This window comes from Balaenoptera acutorostrata, chromosome X, assembly GCF_949987535.1.
Source record: "Balaenoptera acutorostrata chromosome X, mBalAcu1.1, whole genome shotgun sequence".
Classification (NCBI taxonomy): Eukaryota; Metazoa; Chordata; class Mammalia; order Artiodactyla; family Balaenopteridae; genus Balaenoptera; species Balaenoptera acutorostrata.
Genome location: NC_080085.1, coordinates 50,113,494 through 50,126,369, shown reverse-complemented (window position 1 = coordinate 50,126,369; position 12,876 = coordinate 50,113,494). Strand labels below are relative to the sequence as shown.

The 12,876-nt window shown below is 42.8% G+C and overlaps 1 protein-coding gene across 2 annotated transcripts; it reads left to right on the top strand.

Moving 5' to 3' along the window:
• Positions 1–10,050: 10,050 nt before the first annotated feature.
• On the top strand, positions 10,051–12,132 carry LOC103018070 (spindlin-2). 2 transcript variants are annotated; one of them, XM_007191244.2, is made up of 2 exons: positions 10,051–10,452; positions 11,065–12,132. In XM_007191244.2, exon 2 carries the CDS (start codon positions 11,067–11,069, stop codon positions 11,841–11,843), a length of 777 nt encoding a protein of 258 aa, XP_007191306.2. In that variant the 5' UTR covers positions 10,051–10,452; positions 11,065–11,066; the 3' UTR covers positions 11,844–12,132. The 2 variants fall into 2 exon arrangements, with proteins under 2 accessions (XP_007191306.2, XP_057394266.1); XM_057538283.1 differs by lacking the exon at positions 10,051–10,452 and adding an exon at positions 10,558–10,605.
• Positions 12,133–12,876: the final 744 nt, after the last annotated feature.

Genomic DNA, 12,876 nt, shown 5'->3' with positions numbered 1-12,876 from the left:
TCAGTCATCTAAAAATGGAATAGGACTTAGCTGGTCTGGTCTAGGGAGGGGGCAGGAGAAGGAACTAGAGGTGGGCTGTGGGGGAAGGGAGAAGGGGAGGTGGCTGCTTAGGAGGAGGTGGGGAGGGGTCAGAAATGGAGAGGCTCCCTAGCAGGAGGGATGACCTAAGAGGGGGAGGCACCCAACTGGGAGGGGGTGAAGAATAACAGAGGGAGAGTGAGATCTTGAGGCTTAGAGGAAAACAGACAGAATAAATTGAGTAGAGAGGGACACAAAGACGTTTAGAAGAGATCCAGAGCAAGGGAGAGAAAGATGAAGTTGGCAGAGATCTGGGGAGAGGCTAAAAGGTTACTTAAATGGAGGTCTATGCATGAGTGAGGGGCCAGAGGAGAGGGACACGGAGGAAGGAGGAATTCTAAGACGAAAGACTGACAGAGGGAGTGAGAATACAGAAAACAAGATATGGGGAGTGGGGTCCATGAGAGATGGGAAGACCCAAGGAAAAATAGGACTTCTGGCAATTTCCAAATTGCCCTCCCTAGCTCTGTGCACAAAGGAGGTGGCAACAGTCAAAGAAACCAGATGGATTGGAGCTTCCCTAGAAGGACATTTTGACAGGAATGTCTCAAGAGTTAAGCAGGAGCCAAGTTTATACCTAAAAGGCTTTTATAATATCAGGGAGTTCATGCCACACCTGCTGAGCAGAACCCCAACCCTCAGCGTAAACACACTAACATGGCACTCCATAAACAGGCGCCTGTGGGCAGCCACCTCGTATTTTCCAGAGGACCCAAGAGCAGTAAATCTCAGACCTGAAGGCCTTGGTTCCCTTCCCCTACACTGAATAAATGATTCTTGTGGGGAACGGGTCAGTGGGGTGCTCAGAACTGAAGAGATGTGCCACCTTGCATTTGGATAGCATTTTATCCAGAAAAAGGGAAACTTGCTAAATCCAGGTACAGCGCTCTCCTCACTGTTCTTCCTCCTCCTGGACTATACCTGGCCTCCTTATAGAGGAGGGGCATCAGAGGATTGAGCTTAATGTTTCTCTGCCGGGCATGGGGAATACTTGACTGTCCATGCTTCCCTCAGCAGTTGCCTGAAACCACAGGTGGCTCCACCCAGTGCTTCACCAGATGGAGGTCTGCTGCCTCCAGAAGCCCCATTCTGGCTATATCCCGACAAAGCCAGTGGCTACTGACCTTTCATAGGTACCTCCTGACCAGTCTTGCCCACTTCACGCACACGGGGAGCTGTGATGGAAATTTGTGCAGCTCTATTTCCAGGTGAGATAGATGGCATGCGCAGTTGGGCGGGGAGTTGTGACTTTGTATAACTAAGTCCTTCGACTGTATGGTGCCACGTAGGTGGTTGGTGGGGAGAGGGTGTGGTAACCCCCAATAAATTCCCTCAGAGATACAATGTCCCAACACATGGGTCTTTGTCCTTCTCTCCTTCTTTCCTTTCCCTGGTCCAGCTGTGGAAGTTTCCTTCAAAACCCTCTATCTGGTTTTCCCGCTCCACACTTCACTGAAATATACCCCTACCCTCAAAGAAACAGTTCTGGTGACTCCCCACTGCCCAGGCTTCCTTAACTCCAGGCATAGCAGGGAGAGGGGGAGGCAGGGGGCTTCCGGGAGTTGAAAGAAGTTGGTAATTCCAGTTCATTCTCTCCACCCAACACGGCCTGAAGCTGTTTGCCTCAAGAATTACACAAGGCAAGCCCACCTCACCAGAACAGGGATAAGTTTTCTTTCATACATCACATAATTCAGGCTAGCAAACACCTGCAGGCCACTCATGGGCCAATTTCAGTCCGCTGTCATATTTTGCTTGATCGTCATGTTTTTATCATTCTCCATTTTAAAATTAGCTACTTAGACATTTGGGGGATTTCACATTTCAAAAATCCACATTTCTGGCTCACCTGAAAAAATAAAAACAAAAACAATACACCAAGGATTAGGGCCCACATTCCAGCAAGGATACAAGCAGCTGGCTCTGAGGAAGGGCTCAGCCATTTTAGACTCAGAATGCTCTCCCAAGGGGGCCACACCCCCAGTTGGCCTGCTTCACTCTAATAAAATGCCCAGTTGTCTCCTGGAGGCACTTGCATTGGTAGTTTTGGGGCTAAGCCCAGGGAAAATTGCCTAGCCCCCCTTTGGCTTACTTTAACTCCATTTGCTTTTTAATTTATTTGCTCTATCTTCGTCTCACCAATACTTACTTCAGGTGGTCTCTCTGCCAGGCAGTCTTCTAGACACAGGTCCTTATGATATGGTTATAAACAAAAGAAACAAATAAATAATCTTATCTTCATGGAACATTCATATTAGTGTGGGAGACGGACAGTAGCCAAGAGACAATAAGTAAAATATAAAGTATTTTCAAAGTGATAAGTGTTAAGAAGGAAAAAATAAAGCAAAGAACAGGGGGACTGAAATTCCAGGGAGGAGGCTGAAGAGTGGGCCTCACTGAGAGCCTGGTTTTTAAGTAAAGACCTGAAGGCAATGAGAGAACTGGCCCTGTGGCTGTCTGGGGAAGGAGCATTCCAGGTAGCGGGACAGCAAGTGCTGAGGTCCCAAGGCAGGAGTAAGCCTGGCATGTTCAAGGAACACTGAGGATGCCAGCATGGCTGGAGCTGAGTGAGCAAGGTAGAGAATTTCAGGAAGTGAGTTCAGAGAGGTGATGGGGATCTGGGAGAAACAGATAGCTTGGAGCTGAGTGAGCAAGGTAGAGAATTTCAGGAAGTGAGTTCAGAGAGGTGATGGGGATCTGGGAGAAGCAGATAGCTTGGAGCCTCGGAGGGCCTAGAATGGAATTTGACTTTTACACTGTGTGTGATGGGGAGCCATTCGAGTATTTTCAGCAGAAGCATAACATGATTTGTCTCATATTTTAACAGGATCACTGGAGACTCTGAAATATAGTCTGTAATGGGGTACAAAGATGGAAAACAGGAGATCAATTCGGGACTATTCCAATAATCCAGGTAACAGATATGATGGTTTAAACCAGTCTGGCAGCAGTGAGTGCAATGTGAAATTGGTGTAGTTCTGGCTATATTTTGCAGTGTGTTTGCCTGATTTGTCTTTAAACAAGATATTTGGTGGAAGAGAGGTGTCAGTGACAATGCTAGGTTTGCTAATATCCTTGTGACACACAATTTCCCAAATGAAAAAACAGATGAAGAATTTGGGCTCTTCCTTCCTTAGACTGAGTGTATAATTCTGATGAAGTGAGAATGAGAAACTGACCAAGAAATCCTGTATACATTCCTACTGTTGCTTCACCTCCTTGGAATGTTCCCTTCTCCTTCTATTGGAACCAGGTAAGAACTAAATGTTGCTATCATGATAACAGCAGAAGGTACCCCAAACAGAGTTTATCATGGGTTTAAATCAGTTAGTAAAGACTTTAACATAATTAGCTATTTAAAAGGAGGCTGGTTTTGGGCAGGTCTTAAACTTTCTTATTTGTATAGATGCATATACTAATGTAGAAGTGTTTTAAGTGCATTGCCTAGATCACATTCCATCCCCCTTCCCCAAGTCCAAATGATATTGTCCTTTCTGAGTTAAAATGGAGGTAGGTATGATATTAGTGATTAATTACCAGTTATGGGATCACACAATCAGTCTTGGTTTGGGCATGCATTACATTTAAAGGAATATTGTCAGATTCTCCCAACCCTTTCCCCCAGGAAACAACTACAAAGTGCTGCTTTGGAATGGCAAAAGTTTCCTTTCATGTCTTAGAGATGACAGTACATCCCCTAATGACCCAGGTCCTGTATTTATCTTGAAGAAGTAAGGCCAGGTCATGGCATACCTATAATGGTTGTTCCTTCCCTTCCAGATTGAAATTGTGCCACAGCTCATCATAATGTTTTGGTTGAGGTCCCCAAAGACCAATAATTAAAGCCTTTTTTCTCCGTGCAAGTTTGTAACCACTTGAGAGACAGGCACAATAATGACACAAATGGAGGTCAAAATATCTCCTTTATAATTGACAAAAGATGGCTTGGAGGACATACTTAGCTCTCAGGACACAAGTACTTCCTCATATTTCACCCAGTCACAGGCAAAGTTGGATATAACTACAGGTGCCACTGGCCCACAGAGTTTTCTCTATGTTTTAAATAAATTAGATTGTGCCTAAAAGAGATAAACACAAAAAAGAACTCAAAAGTTTTCTGACATGTCCAACCTCTTAATCTCACCAATTAAAGAAGTCACTGGGAGATATGAAGCCAGGGGAATGAGGGTCCTAGTTGACAACCACTATACATAGTACTTGGTAGAAGAAACAAAATGAAACCTCTTTTTAAAAAATATTTTTATTTTCATTTTATTTTCAAAAAATATTTCATTTTATTGAAGCATATAATTGGCATATAACTTAGTTTCAAGTGTGCAATATAATGATTTGATTTTGTATATATTACAAAATGATTACAGTAGTCTAGTTAATATCCATCACCATTCATAGTTACTATTTTTTTCTTGTGATGAGAATTTTTTTTTTAATTCTATTTATTTATTTATTTATTTTGGCTGTGTTGGGTCTTCGTTTCTGTGCGAGGGCTTTCTCTAGTTGCAGCGAGCGGGGGCCACTCTTCATCATGGTGCGTGGGCCTCTCACTATCGCGACCTCTCTTGTTGCGGAGCACGGGCTTCAGACGCTCAGACTCAGTAGTTGTGGCTCACGGGCCCAGTTGCTCCACGGCATGTGGGATCTTCCCAGACCAGGGCTCGAACCCGTGTCCCCTGCATTGGCAGGCAGACTCCCAACCACCACGCCACCAGGGAAGCCCGTGATGAGAATTTTTAAGCTCTACTCTCTTAGCAGCTTTCAATACGCAACACAGTATTATTAATTATAGTCACCTTGCTGTACATTATGTCTATATGACATTTATTTTATAACTGGAAGTTTGTACCTTTTGACCCCTTTCACCCATTTCACCCACCGTTTCTTACGTTGTGCAGTTAATATGTTGTACAACATACCTGGGCACAATTTGCAATGGGTTATAGTTTAAAGGATTAATATTTTCAGTGTGGTTTTATTGTCATCTTTTTTTTCGACATCTTTATTGGAATATAATTGCTTTACAATGGTGTGTTAGTTTCTGCTGTATCACAAAGTGAATAAGCTATACGTATACATATATCCCCATGTCCCCTCAAAATCAATTTGAGAGGATTCTGAAATAAGCCATGAACTGCCTAGTTCACTCATTAAAGAAAAAAACAGTAGATATTGAAGGAGGGCCCTCATGAAGTGTGGGCATGACTCCTCTGACTCCCCTATAATCTTCTTGTATCCATCATGAAGGAAGAGAAGTACACCACTAGTTGACCAAAAGAGTGGCTAATAAACTCACTGGCTTAAAAAAAGAGTAAAATGTAGGTAGAGGGAAACTCTTTTACTAAATCACTTTAAAATTTTGGATAAAATATGACAGATTGGGCTTCCCTGGTGGTGCAGTGCTTAAGAATCCACCTGCCAATGCACAAGACACGGGTTCGAGCCCTGATCCGGGAAGGTCGCACATGCCGTGGAGCAACTAAGTCCGTGCACCACAACTACTGAGCCTGTGCTCTAGAGCCCTCGAGCCACAACTACTGAAGCCCGTGTGCCTAGAGCCCATGCTCTGCAACAAGAGAAGCCACCGCAATGAGAAGCCTGCACACGGCAACGAAGAGTAGCCCCCGCTCACTGCAACTAGAGAAAGCCCGTGCACAGCAACGAAGACCCAACACAGCCAAAAATAAATAAATAAAATAAATAAATTTATAAAAAAAAATATGACAGGTCTCCTTTTAAATATATAGCTGAACTTTAAAGGTTGTGAGAAAAATCCCAAGGGGCCAACGATGAAGAAATAACTGAAAACAAAAGCAGTAAGCACATGACCTGATGCTTTGGCAGCTGGGGAGAGAAATGTGTTATCTCAGTGACTAAAGGATTTAGAATAGAAGATAAGGCCTTAAGTTGATTAAATTGGGTGTTGGGAATGAGGATTTCCTTGCTTTCCTTTCAAATCTCCACATAATAGCTGGAGTGATCTTTTAAAAATATAAATGAGATTATATCACCTTCTTGCTTAAAACTCTCCAAAGGCTTCCTATTGCAGTTGATATACAACCCGATCTTCTTGCTTTACCCTGCAAGCCCTAGATCATGCATTCTCAACCAGGAAGATATTGCCCCCAAAGGGGAGAAAATTGATCCTTGGTATGGGAGGTGAAAAAAATCTTAGCTATTAGAATGGTTTGTGGTCCTCCAAAGCTCAAAATCTTATTCCTTAGAATTTAATTACTCTCACTGGGTTTTCTTAGACATAGCATGAGCAACATTGACATTGAGTACATAGAAATATACAAAATATATGCAAGATCAGTGTTACAAAATCCTAGCAAAAATAATGGCTGTGATTGGAGGGCTTTCAATTCATTGTTCATTCCTGAAGTCATATCTTGAGAAGTGACCTATGTGTGCCTATTGGCTGCCATTGAAGGCCTTTATATTTTGTCCTCTATGTCCTTGTATATGACTTGGGCTTTGAGAATTAAATAAAAATAGTATTTATTTAATTCTACAAAAGTTATTTAGCACATCATTTATTATGTCAAATGATGAAAAGAAAAAATGTCAGTGATATATGAATGAATATCTAGCAGCTAGTTAAAACTTATTTTCTCATAACAAGCAAAAGTTAAAAGTTGAATTCACTGAAAATAACTTTTAAGAAATTAAAAATTTCAGTTGTTTTGCTTTGGCTAGAAAAATAGGTTTTGAATTATTTAAAATATTTTGATTATACTGATATGTATATAAATATCTAATTTGCAATTCATAGATTTTATACATTATAATTTATATAAGTAAATAAATTCTATTAAAAGTCACTCAACAAATACAGTTGTTACATGTTAATAGTTTGTGAATTTTAAATTTAACTTCTATCTTCAAATTTCATTTATTCTTAACCCTACATAAGGCTTGCTATTTTTTATGTATGTGTGTATTTTTATGTATAAAGCACAGATGCACATACATTTATTAAACAGACTCTTTGCCGTTTCAGATACCTTCCATTTCAAGTATTAGAAAACCCAGACTCAAATTGCTGTACCTATAAAGAAGTTTCTTATCTCATCACTTGGAGTCAGAACTAGGACTCCAGGAATGGTATGATCAGCAGCTAAATGAAATGATCAAAGGGCTCAGAGTATTCTCATTTCCTCCTCTGCCATATTCAATGTGTTGGTTTTGCCCTCAGGCTGGTTACACAGATTCCAAGGGTCATATACAGAAATAGCATCACCCTAAAGAAGAAAAGGAAACATCATTTTCTGTTTCCCTTAACAAATTTCTTTCAGAAGTACCCCAACGTATATCATCATGTTTAATTGGCCAAGATTAGATCATATGCCAAATGCTACGCCAATCACTTGCAGGGGGAATGACATTATCACTATTAGCTTAGAGTAACCTTTTAGAGTGGGATGAATATTGAGAAGTCAGTGGCCATGACCACCTACAGGTACGGAATGTGTCACTAGGACAGCAGTCTCCCTCTTTTGCTTAGCTTGGCTGTGATTTCTTCTCTGTGCTGCTTTGTCCTCTGTCTCCAGATGATGATAAGGTGAACAGAGCAGCTTGATCTTCTTATCCTCTCAGCTTAACTCATGTCCAGTGGACAAGATCACTTACTTCATACCCAGGAGTTTGTGCAAAATATCATTGTGCCTCATTGGCTCTGACTAGGTGGGGTGCCTAGTCTTAAAACAATCACTCTGACAGTATTTCAGTTCTCTGAAAGGGCAGACTTAAGTTGTTCCCAACTTAAGTTGGGCACACTATTACCAGAAGAGGTGTGATTGAATGCTAGGCTGCAATACCAAGTGATGGTCCAATTCAATATATTTTGCTGCCCATCAACCACATGAACCATTCTTGCCATTGATACATGTTCAAAAATGTCTCCATTGTGTTCTCTCATCAATTACCGATGAAATGTGAATTGCCACTATCTATTTGGAAAATATATTTGCAAGAATAACTGCTTTAAAAATTTTTAAGGCCATAGACTATTTACAATTTTTGAAATTTGAATAAATTGGAAAGAAAATGTGTGGCCTTTTGTTGTCTTCTTTTTTTCAACATATTTGTGAGATTCATTCAAGTTGTTGCATGTAGTTGTAGTTTGCTCATTCTTAATCCTGTATGATATTCCATTGTATGAATGAATATACTACAACATATGCAGTCCACTGTTGATGGAAATTTGGGTGATTTCCAGTTTGGAGCTATTACAAATAGTTGAACACATATTTTTCAATAAATATAGAGTTTTGGATTTTAGTGATAGGAGACTAAGCAGTTCAAAAATCTTTCTCATTAATTAAACAATCAAAGCTGGATGAAATAGTAAAACAATAAACTCAAAGGTATCTGAAAACTAAGAAGATAGGAAATAATTACCCAGCCAAGATATAGGGGAGAACATGTCCAAGAGACAGTGAATTTGGTGGATGTTTTTCCCTTGAGGAAATGTAACCACTTTAGAGGGAACTGCTGAAAGGCTTAGAACAGGAGAGGTTATGATTTCTTGTTGAAGCTAAGGATACAGAAATTGGAGTCCAGAGCCCCGGTAAAACTCCTTCACTTTTGCTTGGGACTCCAAGGGTAAAATCCTAGGAATAAAAGTTTACCAGAACTAAATAAACTCTCCCATGAACTAAAGCATACCTGTAATTTGCTATCCATAAAAAATTGTATGAACTTTTATTTGCATCAGCTCTAGATGTGAAATTCTTTTTTCACACTCGATATTAACATTTGTATACTTTGATCATTGAATCAAAATTTTTTATTGATCTTCTCTCCCTTTTAGTAATTATTTTATTGTTTTAAGCTTAGCTACTCTGTTAACATCTAACCCATCATCTGATTCAGATATTATGCGTAACTATTAAACAATCAGGTTGTTCACTGGGTTTTGGTTTGTTCAGTTGCTTTTTCTTCTGTATTATTTTGCTGCATTTTGCATTTTAATAGATCTGTTGATATTAGAATAAATTCAGTGTAAAATTTTCCTCAAATTTTTAAAGAGTCATTCTAGCCTTCCTTAAAGAATACTTCTGCAACGAATTATAAAACCATCATTTTACCTAATTGTTTCTTATAAACTTATTTTTTTCTGAGGCTATCTTTTCTGACAAATAGATCAAATTATAAGTTATTGTGGAAACATAATCCCAATGTTCAATAATGGCAGAAAAGTTAAATTGTGGTCCCTGTAAAACTGAGTTTTATGGATCAAAGGCCATATATGCAGTAGCTACTCAATAAATATTTGATGAACGAATAAGAGAAATAATAGTTTTCAAAATATTTAATATTCTTAGAAGATGCATACTCTATATGGAAAAAATCAGGGCATTAACTTGCCTATGCAAAATGATCCCAGTTTCGTAAGAGCCTAGAAAAATGGCAAGACAAATAACGAGTGTTAATATTTTGCTGGGAGCCCAAGGGAATGGGAGCTAGAATTGCAGTTGATTGTTTTCTTCCTATCAATTTTCTGAAATTTACACAGTGTAAACATTGTGGAAGGAATTCATTTGCAATAGAGTAAAAGTAAAAGAAAAAGAAAAGGGAGGAAATCCTTAAGAAGTAAAGTCCAGTAATGACCAGTAAGGAAAGATTACACAGAGATTGGGTCAAGATGGCAGACTGAGCACATTTCTCCCTCCCTACCACAAATTCCTGTAAATGACAGGAAAGGCATATTTATGTATAAAGAATAAATACATAAGGGCACTGAGAAAAAGAAAAAACAAATTCTTGGGAGGTGGAAAGCAGATGGAGCAGGGGCACTGACAGGGTGGAGGTGGAGGTGAGCACAGGAGCCAAAGGGCCCTGAAAGGGAGGGGGGGAGAGAGGAGGGGGCAATAGGGTGGAGGATTGTAGGCCCAGCTGCTCCAGATTTGGGAAAAGGGCGGGATCGGGAGACGAGGAGCACCACCCATGCTCAAAGCACTGGTGGGCTTGAGAGTTGCAGTGGGGCAGGCAGTGTTTGGCAGGAAGGGGAGGCCTCTCTCCTGGCAGGAAGCTGCGCTACGGAAAGAGGGAGGAGACTACTGCACCAGTAGCGGCTGGTGGGAGCCCCATGTGGCAGAGGGGCTGCCACCACCAAGGGGGAGGCGGAGGGCCCGAGAGCAGAGTGCTGAAGACACCGCCGCCATCCTCCTCGCCTGCTCCGGCGCCCTCCTAAACACGCTCCTCGCCTAAGGATCCTCCCCTTCCAGCTCTTGCAAACACCCGGCTCCTCGCCTGCGGATCCTTCTTGGACGCAGGCTCACCGCAAAGGAAGCTGCGAGGTGTCCGATTTGCACACGTGAAGCCCGAGATCCGGGGCGGTGGACGCCAGGCAAGGCAAGGCCATTGGTGGGCGCTGGGATGGAAAAGGGGGATGGGATGGACTCCTGCAGGAGATAAGGGGTGGAGGCGGGCGCCGGGGTGGGAGGGGGGAGTGCAATGTGCAGTAGGAAAGGGGAATAGCGTAAGGAATCAAGCAAGACATTGAAGGTGAGCACGGGGAGGCGAGGGCGCTGGGGGCCACGAAAGAGAGTGGGGGTGGACGGGGGCGTGTGGGTAGCAGACTGGGGTGTTCAGAGCAGGAGGACAGTGAGCGAGTGCATGCGGGTCAGGGCGGTGGAGGGATAGGGGTTTTGCAGGGGATTGAGAGTGGGCGCCAGTGGCGGGTGACGGAGGCTGGGGTCTCTGAACAAGGAGGTAGCCCGCCCCCTCCTGCAGGGTTCCTAACCCCAGGCAGCACCACTGCCGCTGCCGCCTTCTCCCGCAGCCTCAAGGAACCTAGAAGGGAGAGCACTTTCAGGCGCACAGCCAGGATTTCCAGCATTGCTGCCAGGCTCATGGGGAAATTTTAGGCGCTGGCGCAGGGTACCTGGAGACGACGCTGTCGGGAGAACTTCACCTTATGGCATATTGAATGTTCCTCTCTTATCTTCTCTCCTCCTCCTGCAGACATGAAAACCCCCAACTCGCAGGAGGCCGAAGGGCAACAAACCAGGGCAGTCGCAGGACGGGCCACTGGGTCTGCAAACATGACGAAGAGAAAAGCCTCCCAAAAGAAGCAGAGAGGCAGACCTTCGTCCCAGCCCCGCAGGAACATCGTGGGCTGCAGGATTTCACACGGATGGAAGGAAGGCGATGAGCCCATCACCCAGTGGAAAGGAACCGTTCTGGATCAGGTGCCTATAAATCCTTCTCTTTATCTGGTGAAATATGATGGAATTGACTGTGTCTATGGACTGGAACTTCACAGAGATGAAAGAGTTTTGTCTCTTAAAATTCTTTCCGACAGGGTGGCATCATCTCAAGTCAGTGATGCAAACCTTGCAAATACCATAATTGGTAAAGCTGTGGAACATATGTTTGAGGGTGAGCATGGTTCTAAGGATGAATGGAGAGGAATGGTCTTGGCCCAAGCACCTATCATGAAAGCCTGGTTTTATATTACGTATGAGAAAGATCCTGTCTTGTACATGTACCAGCTTCTAGATGATTATAAAGAAGGAGACCTCCGTATCATGCCAGAGTCCAGTGAGTCTCCTCCAGCAGAGAGGGAGCCAGGAGGAGTTGTAGATGGCCTGATAGGTAAACATGTGGAATATACCAAAGAAGATGGCTCCAAACGGATCGGCATGGTCATTCACCAAGTGGAAGCCAAACCCTCTGTGTATTTCATCAAGTTTGATGATGATTTCCATATCTATGTCTATGATTTGGTGAAAAAGTCCTAACTGTTAGGGTAAACTTTGCCACATTTGTGAAAACAAATGTGTACTTTGTAGACATGCAAAATAATGTTACTTTTCAGTGTATTGAAAGCTTTAGGGTCCCTGTTAATCCAACATCTTTGCCAGCATAACTGTTGTTTTGTCCTGAAAAATACAAATTTTTGTGGCCATGACACGCTGTGTGTAAGGAATTTGTCATGTTGAAACGACTGGGTGTGTTTGGTGGATGGGGCATGAAAGGAAGGAACAGCTGTAAATTCAGGCTGTGAATAAAGTTCAGCTAGTATCATAATCAGTCATCTAAAAATGGAATAGGACTTAGCTGGTCTGGTCTAGGGAGGGGGCAGGAGAAGGAACTAGAGGTGGGCTGTGGGGGAAGGGAGAAGGGGAGGTGGCTGCTTAGGAGGAGGTGGGGAGGGGTCAGAAATGGAGAGGCTCCCTAGCAGGAGGGATGACCTAAGAGGGGGAGGCACCCAACTGGGAGGGGGTGAAGAATAACAGAGGGAGAGTGAGATCTTGAGGCTTAGAGGAAAACAGACAGAATAAATTGAGTAGAGAGGGACACAAAGACGTTTAGAAGAGATCCAGAGCAAGGGAGAGAAAGATGAAGTTGGCAGAGATCTGGGGAGAGGCTAAAAGGTTACTTAAATGGAGGTCTATGCATGAGTGAGGGGCCAGAGGAGAGGGACACGGAGGAAGGAGGAATTCTAAGACGAAAGACTGACAGAGGGAGTGAGAATACAGAAAACAAGATATGGGGAGTGGGGTCCATGAGAGATGGGAAGACCCAAGGAAAAATAGGACTTCTGGCAATTTCCAAATTGCCCTCCCTAGCTCTGTGCACAAAGGAGGTGGCAACAGTCAAAGAAACCAGATGGATTGGAGCTTCCCTAGAAGGACATTTTGACAGGAATGTCTCAAGAGTTAAGCAGGAGCCAAGTTTATACCTAAAAGGCTTTTATAATATCAGGGAGTTCATGCCACACCTGCTGAGCAGAACCCCAACCCTCAGCGTAAACACACTAACATGGCACTC

Excerpts from the sequence above, each read along its gene's own strand:
- LOC103018070 (XM_007191244.2), top strand. The coding sequence starts at position 11,067 with ATGAAAACCCCCAACTCGCAGGAGGCCGAAGGGCAACAAACCAGGGCA.